The sequence below is a fragment of the Podarcis gaigeae genome, assembly GCF_964106915.1.
Source record: "Podarcis gaigeae genome assembly, chromosome: 5".
Lineage (NCBI taxonomy): Eukaryota > Metazoa > Chordata > Lepidosauria > Squamata > Lacertidae > Podarcis > Podarcis gaigeae.
In genome coordinates this window covers 62,488,929-62,508,211 of record NC_139681.1, presented here as the reverse complement: position 1 = coordinate 62,508,211, position 19,283 = coordinate 62,488,929, and the positions used below count along the sequence as shown (strand labels likewise).

The following is a 19,283-nucleotide window of genomic DNA, read 5'->3' as shown; positions in this document are numbered from 1 at the left end:
ACTGAAAACTTGACATATGTATCTTTAATCAAATGAAGGAGGTGATGACATTTCTCCCCCAATATCTTTGTGGAAGTGGTGTTGCCACTTACCAGTGCAAGAACATTGAGGAACTCTCGTGTATCGAAGTGCAGCAGTGTGCGGACATAAGGGTAAACCTCTTCATCGGTGGGTGCTTCTGCTGAGTGCAAACGAATGAGGAATTCAAAGACCTGCCATGAAAGATTAATAATCACTGAATACCTGAAGGAACTGTTCAAAGCTTACCAGCTCCTTAAACCTCCTTGAGAATACAGAATGGATTTTCAGCAGCATTTTCTGTTCCTTAAATGCCATCCGCTGTGCTGGACGTTTATTTCCTGGTACAAGTTCAATGATTTAACAGTAGGCAAAGTACTTCTGTTTAACATATCCCATGGCTTCTTACATCCACTTTCACAATTATTGACATTTATTGCTGCTCACTGGCATCTGAGAGAGATTATCACCACAGGTTACCTAAATAATGAATTCTGGCAAAAGACACAAGCACATTTGCCTTTGGGATTACTTTCCAAAATGCACCAATTCCTAATATATCGAGTCAATTTATTGGGACATAAAAGATAAAGGAAAGATTGTTAGCAGAATTTAAAATGGGAGAGTGATTATGAAAATCTATTAACCACAGGCCAAATGCTGGGAAAAATAACATGGACAATTTGAGAAAGAATAACTGGGGTTACCCCATCCAATCACTGTACTTAAAACAGAAATCCATGAAGGAGCCTTGGGCTATTGGCGGAGGAAGAGGAGTGCGGTGGGAGAGTACCGCCCCCGGCAGCGCGATCCCGGTGGGATGCCATCACGGCTGCCCCCCTGGCCACGCTGGGCACCATGTCCCCTCAGGTGGCATGCCCTATTGAATTTCAGCTCCGGTCCTCCGAGCTGATAAGGCTCATCTTCTTTGAGCCCACCCAGCAGAGCATTAAAACAACAAAGTCCAAAACGGAGGGATGAGGCAGGTATGGGCTACATTGCTATACTTTATTACTAAACTATGCAGAGAGCAAAGAAAAATACATCTTGTGTCTGTGAGAAGCAGAGAGCAACTGAACAAAGAAAACGAAAGGAACAAAAGAAACAGGAAACCAGCAACATCACATCCCGTCTCCCTTTCCCGTGAGAATCCAACAATATCTGTTTACATTCCACAGTCCAGATATTGTTGGATTCTCTCTTTTTTAAAAAAATAATTTTTATTAACCGACCAATCAAATCAAATCAAATCACATCACATAAATTCCGAATTACAAAGCCGAATTTTAAATTTTGTTGAGGGGACCCATATTTCAAGATCCGATCCCCCTTCGGATTTAAAATTTAAAATTCGGCTTTGTAATTCGGAATTTATGTGATGTGATTTGATTTGATTTGATTGGTCGGTTAATAAAAATTATTTTTTTAAAAAAGAGAGAATCCAACAATATCTGGACTGTGGAATGTAAACAGTCCAGTGACTGTAAGCAGCTGCTCAATGAAGAAACAAACTAACCCCCACCCTCAGGGTGCATGCCACGCCCCCGTGACATGCTCCAGCCCCGCCCCCGCCTGCTCTCCGCCCTCGCCCCCCCCCCCCGGTGCCGGAGCATGAAGCTCTGCCACTGCCTTGGGCACAGGACATCTCTACACGGACCGCGCCTATGGCTGTCCATCACAGACTATGAGCAACAGGTATATCAGTTAAACATCACAAGACCAGAACAGCACAGCAGAGTTGCAGAGAGCCACAACTGTGCAACTACTTGGGATAAGGAATGCCAGTTCAGTAAGTAGGTTATATGATCAATCTGTACAGTGAGGCATGAGACGCAATGCTTCGCTGTGGTTAAAATAACAGTTCCCCGAGGGGCTTTAGCAACAGGAACACAGAAGTGATGCCTGAAATTTACTGGCAGCGATTTAGATGCACCTGGCCTACATCCAAACTATCTGCCACGCTGTTGAGCTGAGCACAGCTAATAAGTACTAATGTCTTTGCATACAGAGCAAAATGATCAGATATGCTTCAAAATGTTGCTTCAATGTGGATATTAAAAGCTATTTTATACCATTATTGTGGCTATTTAATAGAATAGTAAGCCACTTCATGATCAGGGAGTGAATCCTGTGTGCACTGTACGGTGGCGTACAGGTAGAGCACGTAAGATTGCACTGTAAATGTATAATACTTAGTGTAGAAAAATCTGGTAGATTTACTTGTTCACCCTTATCCCCAACAACTCAAATGAAGCCTGCATGCACAAAACAGCCACACTGTGTCCCCACCCTTTTCCATTCTGCATGTTCCCTCCCATCATGTTTGAATGCAAAATTAGGCTTTTTAGATCAATGACTTTTCTTTCTTTACATTGCTTTGAAAAATATCATAAATAAATACAAAATGTCACATAAATCCTTCATGGCAATCCTGTGGCCTTTTAAACTGGGTGGGGGATATTGTTTTTGTTTCTTGCTATGGTATATATTTGTGTGTTCTTACATTGTAAACCACCCCGTGATCTTTGGGTTATGGGCAGTATAGAAATTTACTTTAAAAAAACCAATCCATCAATAAATCAGGTGATCTACTTATTGGCCATCCTCCCCAAGAACTGAAATGAAGCCTAGGTACATTTTATCATATGCATGTCTACTCAGAAGCAAGTCCCACAGAGTCAACTTGAATTACTCCCAGGTAAGTGAGAATAGGATTGCAGCCTTAGCCTCTAGACCAGTGGTGGGGAATCTATGGCTGTTCAAATGTCCCATCAGTCCCAGTCAGCCAGCATGGCCAATGGTCAGAGATTATGAGAATTGGAGTTTTAATAATAATAATTCAGCAATATCTGGAAGGTCCAAAGGTTCCCCATTCCTGCTCTAGACTCCCATGAAGTCCATAATGGACAAAAAAAATCCAGAAAAAAACATAGCACAGCTCCCAGCTGACTGTATCTTCATTGAAAGAAGGGCAGGGGAGAGAATCAAAATGTGTATGAAAAAGTGCTCAGGGACAATTACAAAGAGCTGTGGCAGACAATCAAAAGGCTACCGTTATCCAGATGATAGCAACTTCTTATCAGATATCTGCAACGTAACAGCTAAGCACAAAAGGCATGTCATTCCTATCACATTGTTATGTGATTGCTATAGATAAACCAGGTACTGTGAGGGGAGTCATCTGCCAACCTTAATAGATTTAGTATCTGCACATAGTCTTAGAGAATATGACACAACTGGAATGTAGGGGGGAAAGTATCCGTTTGAGTTTTTATTTGCTCGTGTTCCTGCAATATTGCCTCTTTTGTTTTGTCTCAAATTTTCTACACTCTCTCGTTTCCTCTATAATAAGACTTCCAAACATGGACCAGCAGTCTGTGAAGTTGAGCACAGAAAACTTTGGGATATTGCTGTGGCAACCATTGGCAGAGTGGGTGGATACTATTCAAAGATGGAGGGGAGGGAGTTCCACAACAAATTATGCCTTTGATATTATTTCTTATTAAGCACACCTACAGGAGCAGCTTCCAAATTTTTCAAAAATGCAAAATTATTCTAGCAGAACATAGGAAACTGCCTTATACGGAGCTGGACCATCAGTCATTCAGCTCATTATTTTCTACATGGACTGGCTGGGTACTACTGTGCCACTGTGGCCTTTCCAGTGAATTTTGCAGTTTATTTTTAACTCACCTGATTTTTAACCAAAGGTACCAGATCTTCAGGGATATTGCCCAGTGGATAAGCTCGACCAGCCAAACAGCAACTGTTAAGAAAGGATAGATGGAGTTAAAACAGTGCCATAAATTAAGAACTGTAACATAACAAAGACCTAAATGCGGCTGGAAATGGCCCCCATTTCCTTATCTGGGTTCCTACTCATATACAAGTGGGACCCTTCAACAAACAGCAGCAGAGTGCTCCTTTCCTGATCTTAGGTCTACATTCCAGTCAAGCTTCTATTATGATGGTACTGAATAGCCTCTCTCCTGCCAAGTGTTCTGAACCTCTTGGCTTTCCTTTTCAATTTCCTTTTCATCCCTTTCAATTTCCTTTTTATCTCATTTTTATTAAGTTTCCTCTTTTGAGGAAGTCAGAACAATGTTGGACTTTCTTGGCGGTTGTCCACTTATATGCTGGATTTCATAGCACCATGGTCACTGTTCTAGATCGGTTCAACAATACCTACATCTTGCACTAGGTCCTGGACTCCATTTAAGATAAACTCTAGGGTTGCCATCCCTTTGGTCAGCTCCATGGCCGATTGTTCTCATGCACAGTTATTTAGGGTATCTGGAAATTTTACTTCTTTACTGCAACTGTGCATGTGTGTACTCAGTCGATGTGAGGGAATTTGCAACTTCTACAACACTTCGTCTTTCAGGAGCCTCCTTGATTTCATTCTACATCTCAAGATCACCCTATGCATTTGAGGCAGTGAGATGATAGGACATCCCTAGCAGGGGTGCCAGCTTGAATAAAATATGGGGGAGGCAGATAAGCCCCGCCCCACAAAATAGATCAGATGATGTGGCACGCATACACCATTTGAATGGCAATGCTCATCAACTGAGGGGGGGTGCTGCCTGGGGTGCAGAGAATCCTAGCTAAGCTATGGTATTGGCTGCTGGCATGGCAGAGCTGTTGGGTTTCTCTGTCCCTATGTGACAAAAAAGATCATACTACAGTGGTACCTTGGTTTACGAACTTAATCCGTTCCAGAAGTCCATTCTTAAACCAAAGCGTTCTCAAACCAAAGCGTGCTTTCCCATAGCAGCAGGGGACTCAGTTTACAAATGGAACACACTCAACATGTTCTGCTTCCAAGGCAAAGTTCACAAACCAAAACACCTACTTCCGGGTTTGCAGCGTTCTTAATCCAAGTTGTTCATAAACTAAGCTTTCTTAAACCAAGGTACCAATGTACTACAGAAAGCAAAACATAAATAACTATCTCATAGATGCTGGACATACCGTACCTTATATAGACAAGCAGCTTGTTGCCCATGATGACTTGCTCATCTAAAAAACAAACAAATAAACCACACACAGAGAAACAAAAGCTTTGTATTATCTTCTGGAGTTGAATTTACTCAAAGTTCATAACCTGCTTTGCTAAAAGGGCCTCAGGTGACTTACTTGCAATAACCAAGTGATTTGACAAACTCAATGTTCCATTTTCTTCATAATCTGATATATGGTCAGATGTCTACACTAAAGACATTGCATCTGGATACTAAGCATTTGAGAAGGTTCATGAAAGACTGAAAATGTCAAAAAAAATACTATAATTTTGACATTTAGTAAATAATAGTCACTGTATAAAACAAAGGAATGACACCATGCTTGCTCAGAAAGTTCAGGGTCTTGGCGGTGTATTCTTATCCTTTTATAGGATATTGGCGTCAGCTAGAAGAATGCATAAGTCCCCCTTCATCTGAGCTATGGAACATAATGAGCTGCCTTATATCAAGCCACACCACTGCCAGTGTCCCTCCTGGGTTTGTAGCTCATTTGGGTACACAGAAGCTGAGTAGGATCAGCATATACGTTAAGGTATAGGCTGGATTCATGTGAGTTTTAACATGAAAGTAATTTCCAGAGAGGAAGTTTATCAATCATAAAGCAGATCTCTCCAAGGGAACAAGCCAATGAGGTGAGCTGAGACTAGGATGACCGGAGGTTGGTAGGGTAGGCTATAGCAATCCCTCACATTCAGCTATCATAAACCAAACAAACTTTCAAAAAGTGCTCAAAATGTAAATTTAAATGATAAGTACTTATCAAATACAGAGTACCTGAGAGAGACTTTCCAGCACTAAGAGGATGAGCAATGACCTTGAACAATTTCTGGGGGTGGGAGGAATGAAGAGAACACAAACAAGGTTAGCAGATGTTTCCTTTGTTGCTCTTCATTTTCGTTCAACATATTAATAGTGGATTTGGCAGTAGTAAAAAGACATCAAAAAGGGAGAGATTTCAAAAAGAGAAAATTGCCAGATAGTCAAAGGGTGCAACTGTAGTTGAATGGGTAGTTTTGCCTGGGGCAGTTTGGTTTAAATAGCTGCAAATTGTTTTGGAACAGAGTATAATACAAAGGGAGTGTGCCCCAGGCCCATACCACGAGGTAAAGCTTTACTATGTGGGAAAGTGTACTTAAACACTCGCCTGCTGCCTTCTCCAGTCTCTTTCAATGCCACAACAGCAGCTCATCTGTCCGCTAAGAAAATGAAGGAGCAGTATGTGGTACTACTAAGTAGGTGACACTGAAGTTCTCAGGGGAGACCAGTATGGGATTGGATGGTTTCCTTTCAAGGTTAAAAAATATTTTGATTTCCTATGCAATAAGAGTAATGGAGAAGGGGGTTTTCTTCATCTATACTGCAGAGGGGAATACCCAGCCCATTGGCCAAACTTGGTCAACCAAGAGTTTAAATTTGGCCTGGAGGGTCATTTCCCCCCAAACCACTCCCACCTGCCCCAGAACTAATGTCATATGTGATGTCATCTGTGAGACAGGTAGGGGTATGGTTGCCAGAACACAGTTGGGAGCCAAAGCCTCACACATTTTAAAGCACCACACAGGGCTCTTTGCAAACCCTGCATGATGCTTTGACGTCCCAACTTCATGACTTCAAAGCACACAATTGCCTGATGTCACTGTATTGCCTAGTGATGGACAGGTGGACAGCCCACCTGCCAAATTTGGTCCAGAAGCCTAGGATCTGATAAGAATCTGGCCTATACTAGATTGCTGCCTCTGTGCATTCAAACATCCAGGGGATTACTGGTTGTAATTAAATGCAAAGGCCAGTACAGGAACCAGTGTAGATGCAAGAAAGGGAGACTATAAAAATATATCACCTGGGAGGTAGAAAATCCAAAACACTCTTTACAGAACTGCAGATTTCATTTTACCCATCTTAATATTAATTCCTTTGCATAGGAGGCTGCCTTATAACAAGTGAGATCATTGACCCATCTAGCTCAGTACTGCCTACACAGACTGGCAGCCACTTTCTCCAGTATTTCAGACCAGGGTCTCTCCCAGTCTTACTTGGAGATGCTGGGGATTGAATCCTGAACACAGAAGATATGGCACAACTGAAGAATAGATGTTTCCCATTGGTGATGAATTACTCATGGAACTGATGACATTTCCAGTGTATAAATTACCTTGGGTGGGAAATGTGAATTGTACAAAGTGGCCTTTAGCTGTGCTGCCAATAACAGTTATTCAGCCAGCTATAGTGGCAAAACTGGCTCATGCAGATGTCCTAATACTGCAGTAATTACCACATCCTTTCGAACATTTTCAGCACTAAAATTTTTAGGCAGAAAACTGGTATCCATCAGTACACTCAGGCAGTTGCTTAATAACCACTGCTACCGCCACTGAAATAACATACTTATTTCCCTACAAGAAGACTGAAACAGCATCATGGTTGCTCATGCAAATGAAAAGGAATAGGTGATGAATACTTAAGGTGACGTTATAATAAACAAACCAACGTGCTGCTTATTTTTTTACCTGGACCAAAAAACAAACAAACAAGTTTAGAAATTATGTTATTATATTTTGGGGATACAAGGGATTTGTTCTGTCCTTAACAAAATGTCAGTGCAATTATGTAGCTGGTAGTTGACATTATGAATGTGTCACTACATGATCTTCTCTCTAATTCTCCATGACAACAGCTAAATGTTGACCTTTTCCACCATGCAGTCCACAGTGGCACCATCTTTCCAGTAGTCCTAGACTTGCCATGATATAATCTGTGCCCAAACAGGTTTGAATGATTCATCAAACAAGGAATTTAATAGGGAGAAGGAACATATTTAAGGCACCCATATTTACAGTTTCTCCAGCGACCTGTTTACTTGTTATTTTCTAGGAAGCAATCTCAAACTACAAAATAAAATTCTGAGTGCATGCAATGCCTCCCCACTCACCCACCATGTTGGGATCTAACAAGTAAAACGATGCTCTCTGTTTATTTAAATGCAGTATCTCTCCCTGGGAAAAGGAGAGGTTTTAATCCAGGGGTTTAAATAAACAGTACAGTCTAGCTGACTCACTTTCTCTCCCTGCAATGAAAACAGGTATGCAATAAGAAGAGGTTCCCAGAGATGGGAAACATGTAGTCCTCCAGAAGCTGTAGGACTGCAACTCCCATCAACCTTCACTATTATGGCCAGTGGCCAGGGTTGATGGGAGCTGTAGTCCAATGACATCTGCAGGGTTACACAGTACCCTACTAGTGCTCTTATTTAATTGAATTCTGTCTCCAGAAAGTACAACAAGATAATCACAATGTTCAACATATGATGTTGGGGAGGCAGAACCATATGAGAATCTTGTATCCATGAGTTCTTTCTGGAAGGCTATTGCATATGACCAGTTTATTACAATGCACTCTTAGCCTCAGCATCAGTGATAATATCACAAAGTTTTTGCATAAGAGCCTCCATTAATTTAAAATCTGTTTCGATTCTGTTATTGCTTGCTTGCACTTTATTGGAAGAAAAATAAAATAGTGATTATTTTTCAGACATCTTATGAGCAGTATACATTGGCTACGTCCTTAGTAAATAGGTTGCTACTGACTTGTTTATTGTCAAATGTTGCATAGTTATTTATTTGGTCTGAAAAAAACAACCACTGGCTGAAGAGCAAGTCCTTGAAATTACTTAAACCAGCTCTATGTTTAGTGATGCTTGATAAGAACCCTGAGACTTATTGCTCCCAGCTTCAGAGAAAATGGCTGTGGCCAATGTCACCCAGGGAATGTGTGTGTGGCTTCTCCGTAAACATGCACAATGTTCAGAATAAATAAGAACTGCAGTTAAAGAAGAATAAAAACTGGACTGCTCCAGTCTAAAGCTAAAGAGTAAAGGAAACCAATGTGATGGCCTCCAGACCATGTTGGACTCCAACTCCCTTAATTCCTAACCATCAGCCACCCTGGCTGGGGCTGATGTTTAGCTAAGCGTCTTGCAGAAAACTGATGATGAGCATAAAAGGTACTTAGTATGTGGCTGCAACCTTCCTACCTCCATTGGTGTAATATAGTCATTCATGCCACTGTTGTAGACATAGATCATGGCATCATACAAACGATTCTCCCAGCACATGAGGACCACCTAGGAACAAAAAAATATGCCTTGAGACTTGAAGATTTATTCAGCACTATAACAGATAGTAAGCAGCATGTGGACTCAGAAGATAATGTAGAGAAATACATATACAAAAAGCTGAAACTGATTTCCTTAAATGAGGGGGAAGGGAGGTAATTTGTAGCAAAGGGCTTTCCAACGTCCACATGCTGCTTTTGGAATTCCTGGCTTTTCAAAGAGACGTTTAAAGCCCTTTTACAAATACAACCATGCTGCTTCTTAAACTGAGGTATGGAGCTGCTTTGCAAAAGCCTTCAAACAGTCCTGTGCTGCTCTTTGAACCTCCAGTTTTTTTAAGGTTCAAGCAGCACTGGAAGGGAGAACAATTCCCCCTCCTTGAATGAGCCACTGCTCATAATAATAATATTTATTTATACCCCGCCCTTCCCGGTTTAAAAACCGGTCTCAGGGCGGCTAACAGCAAATATAAAACATGGTTTAAAATTAAAAAAAAATCCTTCCAGTAGCACCTTAAAGACCACTGGAAGGAATTTTTTTTGTTTTGACTATGGCAGACCAACACGGCTACCTATCTGTAATTGTTTAAAATGTGACTTAAAAGCAGCATAAAACAGCATAGAATACAACATAAAATGCAGCATCAATATCAATAAAATTCAAAAATTCAGGGGTCATTGGGGGAGGGGAATCCCAGTCAGTAGACATCAAATGGTCACCAGGGCTAACTGGCCAAGTTGTTCCTACTAGGGCCAGCAAGGAGGTGTGTGAACAAGAATTTAAATGTGGGGTCCCAGAAAGGGTTTCTTCATAGAAGATGAAAGGGAAAAGGGAATAGAGGGTCAGGCTAATTCAAATTGAAGATCAGGCAGAATAGCTCTGTCTTACAGGCCCTGCGGAAGGAGTGGTTAATGGGTGGTGGAAGTGTTTCACCAAAAGAACAATTGGGAGCTCACTTTAAGTGCCCAATTTTTACTTTGAAGCCCCACCCTTACCCATGAGACACCTGGTGACATCATACATGACAAAAATAGGACGAGTGGGCATGAACTCCTAAAAATGGCTTTGCAGGACAAATGGGGAGGCCTGGTCAAGCCTTATTTGGCTTGCAGACCAGAGATTCCCCACCCACGATTTACCCCAAGTTTGAAACTTGTATAAATCCACATAATTATAGCTAGATTAATGTAGATTACCCTAAGAGATCTTGTCTGGTTCTAAAATGCTTTTTTAGAGTTTTACAGAGCCCAGGAGCATCTCTGTGGCACAATGCAACACAAAACGTTTTAAACATCTTGTTCGTTAACTATTGAAAACATTCATACTTAAACAGCAGCAGAATGAGATTACATCCATGTCAAAATATGAAGGTTACCAATTATCACCTGCTGTATGTCTAGGCTGGTGATATCCATATGTACAATGCAAGCCTCCATGTTTGCCATTAAATTCTTATCTTGGAAGTGAAGCAGCAAATCTTTCATAATTTGAGCTGTAATTCCCATCAATTTATCACTTAAAATGTATGGCTCAAGACACTCCAAAAAGACACCCTTTGCCACAGAATTTTCACTCATCTTGTCATACATCTGGCTAAACAACAGATCCCTAGAATGAAGATGACAAGTGAATAAGTAATTATCAAAAATTAAAAACTTATTTTAGCTAGTAATGGTTGATTTCTACAGCATACACAGCAGGCAAAAACACTTCCTGCATTCATATTATGGATGAGGGACTGATCAATCTATTTCTGCCAGTATCAGTTTTGCATGTGTTCAGACAGTAAATCTGTTCTGTCCCATGTTTCAAATACATATTAGTCTATAAATATGTATTTTTTTCACAAAATGTCATTTAGCAACATACCGTATCTTAAAATAAACATTTTGGTACTTTTTTTAAAGTGAGAACTGCTTTGTAAAATTCAGATAAATGTGAAATCCAAAAGGATAATTGCATTCTGATCTGCATATGAGTCCAGAAGGCACAGATTAAGTCAATTTGCACTGGAATTCAAAAAGATAAAATTCCTGAAACATCTGTCATTCGGACCAAAAAACTTTAAAAGGTGAGGTCTTAAAAGGAAAATCCATTTAGAAACCCACCATTTTACAAATAAGCAATTGCGAATGCAGTGCTGTAATTCAAGATCATTCAGACAGGAAATTTAGAGAAAACCTTCCCCTGTGGCTCAATTGTTCCATCATTGTCAGCTCTCATATTCCACTTTTCTTCTGGGACACCTGCTGTTTGTCATTAAGGCAAGGAACAGCTATAGGTGGCAGTCCTGGTGCAGTATATATGGCAAATCTATTGAATTCAGTAAGCAAGTTTCTCATGCTCTCACTTACATCCGCTGAAGCAGAAGGCAGTAATCAACAATGACAGGCACCATATCCTGCGAAAAAACCACACAGAAAGTGTCACTAACAATCCACAAGTACTACCTGATCTCCTATTACTGCTCTGTAGCTGTTATCCAGAAAAGATTAAACATGCACTGATAGAGGGAGATCACAAAAGGAAGTCACTATATTGCTTGCACATTATCCTCAAGACTTGAATTTTTTTTCTGACGCAGAAGAATCAACCCTGCGTCTACAAGATGATAGCAGCCTATACAAGGAAATATTATTTTTATATAGGTGCTTCCATTTCTCTTGAAACAATTCATAACTGTTTTAGCCTCTGAATTTTAAGTGGAAATAGAAAAGAGAAATCACTGCAAAAGCATTGTACCTGAAAGTGCTGCTCCATCACCTGGATTTTACCCTGATCAGGACATTTCTTCATCGTTCGATCAGCAAAATGAATAAGAATTTCAACCATCTGTGAAAGAGAAAGATTACAGAGGTAAGAAGCACCCATCATGCTTCAAATGAAAGGAAGGTGCTTGACGATGGAAGGAGAGAGAACATTCCCAACCCTACCTGAAGATGCCAGAGACTGGATGTGGAATCTACTGCATGCAATGCACATGTTCTACCACTGATTTATGGCCCTAGGAATGAGTTCAGAAAGGGATGGAGGGGCGAATTGGGGGTGGGCTGTCCAGCTGCCAAAGTTCTCTCACAGATGCTGGGTTTCCTATCCACAATCCTTTGAATCTAATAGGAATGGCCTTGAACTTGATGAATCAGCAGCCAGTGCACAGGTGTCTCATTCTTGTCAGCAGCCATGCTGCAGCATTCTGCACTAACTGCAGCTTCCAGATCAAGTGCAAGAGAAGCCCTACACAGAGTGCATTGCCAGGAATCCAAGCTTGAAGTCAGCAAAGACTGAACTACTGTGGTCAAGGCTCTGCCGGTTCAGGAACAGCCATAGCTGTGGTATCAGTCACAGCTGCTAAGGGGGCCTCGAACCACTAAGGCTACCTGGACCTCCCACAAAGTTTGGACCCAATATCAGTTAATGTACAGTGTCAATGTTTAATCATTTTGGAGGTGTAACTATATACAGTGGTACTTCTAGTTAAGAACTTAATTCATTCTGGAGGTCCGTTCTTAACCTGAGGTACCACTTTAGCTAATGGGGCCTCCCACCGCCCCGTGCCGGAGCACGATTTCTGTTCTCATCCTGAAGCAAAGTTCTTAACCCGAGGTACTATTTCTGGGTTAGCGGAGTCTGTAACCTGAAGCGTCTGTAACCCGAGGTACCACTGTACTCTGGTATTTGTTAATAAGGATGAGCATCACTTATGATGTAAGAGAACAATATGCACTGATGGCAAGTATGACTTTTAATTGTCATTGCTTTTACATTCAGACATATACCAACACACCCACCCTAATTAAGCTGTTTGTTGGGAAAACAAAAGCGAAATCGTACAGAAAAAAAAGACAGAATGTAGCTCTATATTTGAAAAAAAAGATGAGATTAGGAAGAGGAAAAACTCACTCTGTCTGCAACAACAGCCTTTCGTTTCTGTTCATCTCCAGATAACCCTGTTAAAAAACAAAACAGAATACCAAGTCTTTTCCAGGTCAGACTGCAAATGAAAAAGCTCCTCACTTATTATAACTCAGAGTAGGCAATTTAAAAAAAATTAAATGTCTCAAAACACAACTTTAAAGTGTATAACCACCACCACATACACTGTAGAATTAAAACACAGGCAGGATTAATTTTAGCATGGGATTAGACAAATCTATGAAAGGCAGGTGTACCAATAATGGCTTTTAGCCAGGACAGAAAGCGGAAAGTCCCATGTTCATAGGTAATATACCTCTTAAGATCAGCTGCTAGAAGGTAAGCAATTGGGGGGGGGGGGGGCTTTTGTTGAAGCAATTACTTAGGTGGTACAATACCTAAATCAAACTTACCTACAACAGCCTTGGCTTTTCCTTCATGAAAGGACCAAGCAAGAGCCAGTGCTTCATTAAGGCAGTCTTGTTTCAGAAGATGATCTATTCTCTGAAGGCAGATACACAACAGCGACAACTGTTACAGATTGTGACCAAAGGCAATCTCCAATTAAGGATTTAATTCAGGAATTCTAATTGCTCTGTTTGTGTTTTAAGACATTTCTAGGATGCTTGCTCCAACACAGAAACATTCAACGCCCCCCCCCCCCCGCAAAAATACAATGTGCATGACCCACACATACACGTGTCTCAGATCAATCAGCCACTCAAAAACAGTACTCCACAAATCCATTCTATAAAGCTTTGAAAATTGATTAACATCATAACATCAAAACAACTGCCCTTTGAATAACATGGAGCTGGGTAATAATTAATGGCAGTTAAAATTATAAGCCAACCCATTTTATTTGCCTTCCCCTTGTCAGTTTGGAACAAAACTAACTATGGGGTTTGCTGATGGAAGGAACATGATCCATTAACTCCCTTTAGCAATTTCTTCACATTTTTGTAAGTTTCCCTCATTGCTGATACATATACAGCATCAACAGTACAGAGGTGATCTTTCAGTGCATCATGAATAATTACAAAAAAAAAAGACAGTGCAGTCTAGATTAGCAATGCTTTATTATGTTGGTTGGTGAAAATATTGCATTCAATTAACAGGAAACCCATGTTTTCTGTCCATAATATATTTACTCATCAAAGTTTTGTCTTGAAGGCAGCTCATTCCTCCTGTCACCAAGTCATGAACCTAAGCTCTCTACAGTGTCATCCTATAACTCAGTTACAGATAGGTAGCCGTGTTGGTCTGCCGTAGTCAAAACAAAAAAAATTCCTTCCAGTAGCACCTTAAAGACCAACTAAGTTAGTTCTTGGTATGAGCTTTCGTGTGCATGCACACTTCTTCAGATACACAGATGTGCATGCACGAAAGCTCATACCAAGAACTAACTTAGTTGGTCTTTAAGGTGCTACTGGAAGGAATCCTATAACTCAGTTATAAGCCCAACTTACTTCAGAAAAGCTTAGTCCTATGTAAGTGAATTTAAGGTTGCAGCCTTAATACACTAGGGCCTTTCTCTTCTCTTACCTCTCTCCAGCTTCTCAGTGTCATCACATGGACAGACTGAAAGTAGAGGAAAGTAAAAGCACAAGTAAATGCAGTTGTCTACTTAAGCATTTGTTGGTAGTAACTATGAATTCCCATACAGTGGTGCCTCGCTAGACGAAAAGAATTCGTTCCGCGATTCTCTTCGTCTAGCGGATTTTTCGTCTTGCGAAGCAAGCCCATTGACAGCTTAGCGGATTAGCGCTACAGCTGTCAAGCGGCTTCCAGCGATCAGCTGTTAAGCGGCTTATCAGCGGAACAGCTGATAAGCGGCTTAGCGGCTTAAGAAAAGGGCGGAAAAAGCGGAAAAAACCTGCGGGGGGATGCAAGATTTTTTTCGTCTTGCGAAGCAACCCCATAGGGAAATTCGTTTTGCGAAGCGCCTCCAAAACGGAAAACCCTTTCGTCTAGCGGGTTTTTCGTCTTGCGAGGCGTTCGTCTTGCGGGGCACCACTGTACTAGCTGGCAGGATGCTTAGGGAAACATTTATTCTAGGTGCTGAAGAAACATGAATCCCGCAGTTTAAGATCAAAGGGCTATCTAATCCAGCATCCTGTTTTCCACACTGGCTAACAAGATGCAGATGAAAGGACCACAAGAAACATGTGAAGACAAAAAACCTCTCATGCCATCTCTGATGCTGGAGGTAGTATATATAGCCATCATGACTAGGAGCCATTTATAGCCTTATTCTATTTATTACATTTACATACAGCACCTTTCTGCCAAAGCACACAACATGCTTTACAAGTACTAAAACAAATGACAAATAATTCTATACTGAGATAATAATAACTTAATCATTCTAATAAGAGGCAGATAAAGAGGCCTAGTAAATAATAAAATAGTTTTAGAAGAACCTGGTCATACTTACCTTTGTGCCTAAATAAAATATTTGACCACCACAGTTGCTGATGGACTGGTAACAAGCTTTCTCCCCCACCAGCGCCTAAAAAACATGGAGTGTTTTTATCTAGTACAAGAGTACAGTAGTGGTGTTTTTCATTAGTAAGAAAATATATGAGGAATATAGGGCAATGGAAAAAATAAGTGCAGCCAGACAAGCTTAATTATTCAGTCGTTTCTCTCTCTCCTTTGTATAGTAGCAGGTGACAAATTCAAAGTAGAGCATTTAGTAGTTATTTCACATTCATCTGTGATCCACTAAGAGTTTTAATGATGTGTTATGGGTCAACAAGGCAGCTAATATTTACCAAATAGGTTGACTATATTTCAGACGTGTAGTTTGCAATGCAGAAGCTTGAAACATAAGCTAATTTCTGCTGAAATTTACCAAATGGGCAAGAGACAGAACAAAACTATGGTCAAGTTTTAAAATCTGGATATGAGACTGTGATTGCTATGTAAGCAAACAAACAATTTCTGTGTGCAGCAAAATGATGGCAGAGTTTCAAGGTATCTTTTGGATGTGCTGAAGTGTATATAGTTGGGAAGGAGAGGAAGGTCCTTTCTGTATGTCTGCTCTCATCATTGTAGAATAGTTTTTCTCTCTATTGCTACAGTTATGCCATACAGTTTCTCTCTATTGCTACAGTTATGCCATAAAGGAAGAACACAGAACCCAATTGTACAAAAATAGAGAACTATAATAAGAAACGGTGGGGGCGGGGGAGAGAGAGAGATGTTATTTAGCTGCAGTTTCAGGACACACCAGATGTTAGATAGGAATTCTTAACAAACCAACATGTTCATTAAGTACATATCTCATTTGGCCGTACCAGTGCTTGGCTGACATTGCCTCCTGTAGCCAATGATTTGAAATGGCTGCTGTTGTACACTAACTGGACTTCTGAGATCTCCACAGTCTCAAGTTCCTCCTGCGTCTGACGATCTATCACATGCAGTTTCTCCACACTATCCAGAAGAACCACTGTGCGTGAATTTATCCACTAGAAATCAAGCAAAGGTAACAGGTACCAACAAGTAATAACACAAAAGGACAGGGGATATTATTGGGCACTAAGAGAGCCAGTGTGGTGTAGTGGTGAAGAGCGGTAGTCTCGTAATCTGGGGAACCGGGTTTGCGGTTCCCACTCCTCCACATACAGCTGCTGGGTGACCTTGGGCTAGTCACACTTCTCTGAAGTCTCTCAGCCTCACTCACCTCACAGAGTGTTTGTTGTGGGGGAGGAAGGGAAAGGAGAATGTTAGCTGCTTTGAGACTCCTTCGGGTAGTGATAAAGCAGGATATCAAATCCAAACTCTTCTTCTTCTTCTTAAGTAAATCTTATAAAGCCATAGCATCCGAATTACAGTGGTGCCCCGCAAGACGAATGCCTCGCAAAACGAAAAATGCGCAAGACGAAAGGGTTTTTCGGTTTTTGCGTCGCTTCGCTAGACGAATTTCCCTATGGGCTTGCTTCGCAAGACGTTTCGTCTTGCAAGTTTTTTTCCTTTTTCTTAAAGCCGCTAAGCCACTAATAGCCGCTAAGCCACTAATAGCCGTGCTTCGCAAGACGAAAAAACCGCAAGACGAAGAGACCTGCGGAACGGATTAATTTCGTCTTGCGAGGCACCACTGTATATAGCTGGTGGCAACATGACTAACTTTAGAAGTTGGGGTCTCAGTACAAATATGTTAGAGAGGAATGTCATGTAATTTTCCTGGGAATATTTAACCACAATCAGCAAGACTAGAAATATACATTTTAAAGTGGAAAATCTCAAGTGTGATGTACAAATCCCCACAATTATATGACAAGCTCTTTCTTAATATGATGGTCTCCACAACCATTGGGAGCAAAACTTGAAGCACTCCTTTAAGCCCCAAGGCACAAAACTAGAATGAAGTTTTAAAAAAATTCATATTTGTAGGTTATACGTTTATACTTTTTAAACCTCCAGGTTATTCAAGTCTTAAACACACTTCCAATAATAGTTAATGTTGACGATAGATTCCGACAAGCCTTGCGGAACCCTGCTCCTCCTGGCGACTCATTAGATGACCTTGTTGAGGACTGGAATAACCGGCTCTTGGCAGCCATTGATGAGATCGCGCCTAAGCGCCCTCTGCGACCCCGTCGAAACCGGGCCCCTTGGTTTACTGAGGAGCTCCGGAAAATGAAGCGGGATCTCAGACGGCTAGAGCGAGTATGGCGACGGACTCGTGACGGAGCCTCAAGAACATCTTATAGGACGCTTATGAAAGCCTATGAGATGGCTATGAAAGCTGCTAAGAAATCTTACTTTGCAGCTTCCATTGCATCCGCTAGCTCTCACCCGGCACAACTTTTTAAAATAATTAGGTCAATAACGTCCTTAGGAGGACAACCAAATTTAAGCACAAATTCGACCCACAGCTGTGAGGCATTCGCGAGTTTTTTTGCGGAGAAAGTCCTGTTGCTCCGCCGTGACCTCCCTGCCAATTTAGATACAGTGACTGAACTGGAGGCCCCTCGACTGACTTCAGGTCCAGTGTTGGACCATTTCGATCGGATACTCCCTACTGATGTGGATAGATTCCTCCAAGTTGGTAGGCCCACCACCTGCCTCCTTGATCCGTGCCCGTCTTGGCTGATTAGGGAGTGTCCAGATGTTGTGCGGACCCCCCTGGTTGAAATTATCAATTTGTCCCTTGACACGGGGACATTCCCAGGGGAATTGAAGGAAGCAGTGGTGTGTCCACTCTTAAAAAAAACTTCATTAGATCCCTTAGACCTATCCAATTACCGCCCAGTTTCAAATCTTCCATACCTGGGTAAGGTAATTGAGAGAGCGGTTGCTGAACAGCTTGGTAGGTTTCTGGAGGAAACATCGGCATTAGATCCATTTCAGTCCGGTTTCCGTCCTGGTTTTGGGACGGAGACGGCTCTGGCTGCCCTAACAGATGATCTCCGTAGACAACTGGATCGAGGTGGGTCAGGACTGCTGATCCTTTTAGATTTGTCAGCAGCCTTTGACATGGTCGATCATGATCTTCTGGACCCCGCCTTGCAGACGTAGGGATACAGGGCATAGCCCGTAACTGGTTGTGCTCTTTTATCTCTGGTCGGGGACAGAGGGTGGCATTAGGGAGGGAAATGTCGTTGCGCCACTCCTTCGTGTGTGGAGTGCCGCAGGGCGCAACTCTCTCCCCGATGCTTTTTAACATCTTTATGCGCCCCCTTGCCCAGATTATCCGGAGCTATGGGCTGGGCTGTCACCAATATGCTGATGACACTCAGCTCTATCTGCTGATGGATGGCCACACTGACTCGGCCCCGAACACACTGACCAGATGCTTGGAAGCTGTGGCTGGATGGTTTCGTGGGAGCCGATTGAAACTAAATCCTTCAAAGACAGAGGTCCTATGGCTAGGTCGGGATGGCATGGGGATGAGGGACCAACTCCCTTCTCTTGCGGGGGCCCAATTAGTGCCATTGCCTTCCGTTAAGAGTTTGGGTGTAATCCTTGATGCCTCCCTTTCCATGGAGGCGCAAGTTACAGCAACAGCCAAGGCGACATTTTTCCACCTTCGCCGCATCAAGCAGTTGGTCCCTTACCTTTCCCGCCCCGACCTGGCCACAGTGATCCATGCGACGGTCATCTCCAGGCTTGACTACTGTAATTCGCTCTATGCGGGGCTGCCCTTCAAGCTGTCCCAGAAACTCCAGCAGGTACAGAATGCTACAGCGAGGCTCCTCACGGGGTCTCTG

The 19,283-nt window shown here is 41.9% G+C and overlaps 1 protein-coding gene across 4 annotated transcripts in view; it reads right to left on the bottom strand.

The window, feature by feature from the left end:
* The window catches only part of VPS8 (VPS8 subunit of CORVET complex), a 91,318-nt gene that overhangs the window by 51,784 nt on the left and 20,251 nt on the right, over positions 1 to 19,283 (bottom strand). For all 4 annotated transcript variants that reach the window (XM_083741775.1, XM_083741774.1, XM_083741773.1 and 1 more), the window contains 13 exons: positions 16,368 to 16,538; positions 15,503 to 15,577; positions 14,611 to 14,646; positions 13,479 to 13,569; positions 13,054 to 13,100; positions 11,896 to 11,985; positions 11,508 to 11,554; positions 10,539 to 10,761; positions 9,073 to 9,162; positions 5,817 to 5,868; positions 4,998 to 5,040; positions 3,712 to 3,784; positions 93 to 212 (listed from right to left, as the gene is read on the bottom strand). In XM_083741775.1, coding sequence (XP_083597901.1) covers positions 93 to 212; positions 3,712 to 3,784; positions 4,998 to 5,040; positions 5,817 to 5,868; positions 9,073 to 9,162; positions 10,539 to 10,761; positions 11,508 to 11,554; positions 11,896 to 11,985; positions 13,054 to 13,100; positions 13,479 to 13,569; positions 14,611 to 14,646; positions 15,503 to 15,577; positions 16,368 to 16,538 — 1,158 coding nt within the window. The remainder of the gene's footprint in view (positions 1 to 92; positions 213 to 3,711; positions 3,785 to 4,997; positions 5,041 to 5,816; positions 5,869 to 9,072; positions 9,163 to 10,538; positions 10,762 to 11,507; positions 11,555 to 11,895; positions 11,986 to 13,053; positions 13,101 to 13,478; positions 13,570 to 14,610; positions 14,647 to 15,502; positions 15,578 to 16,367; positions 16,539 to 19,283) is intronic.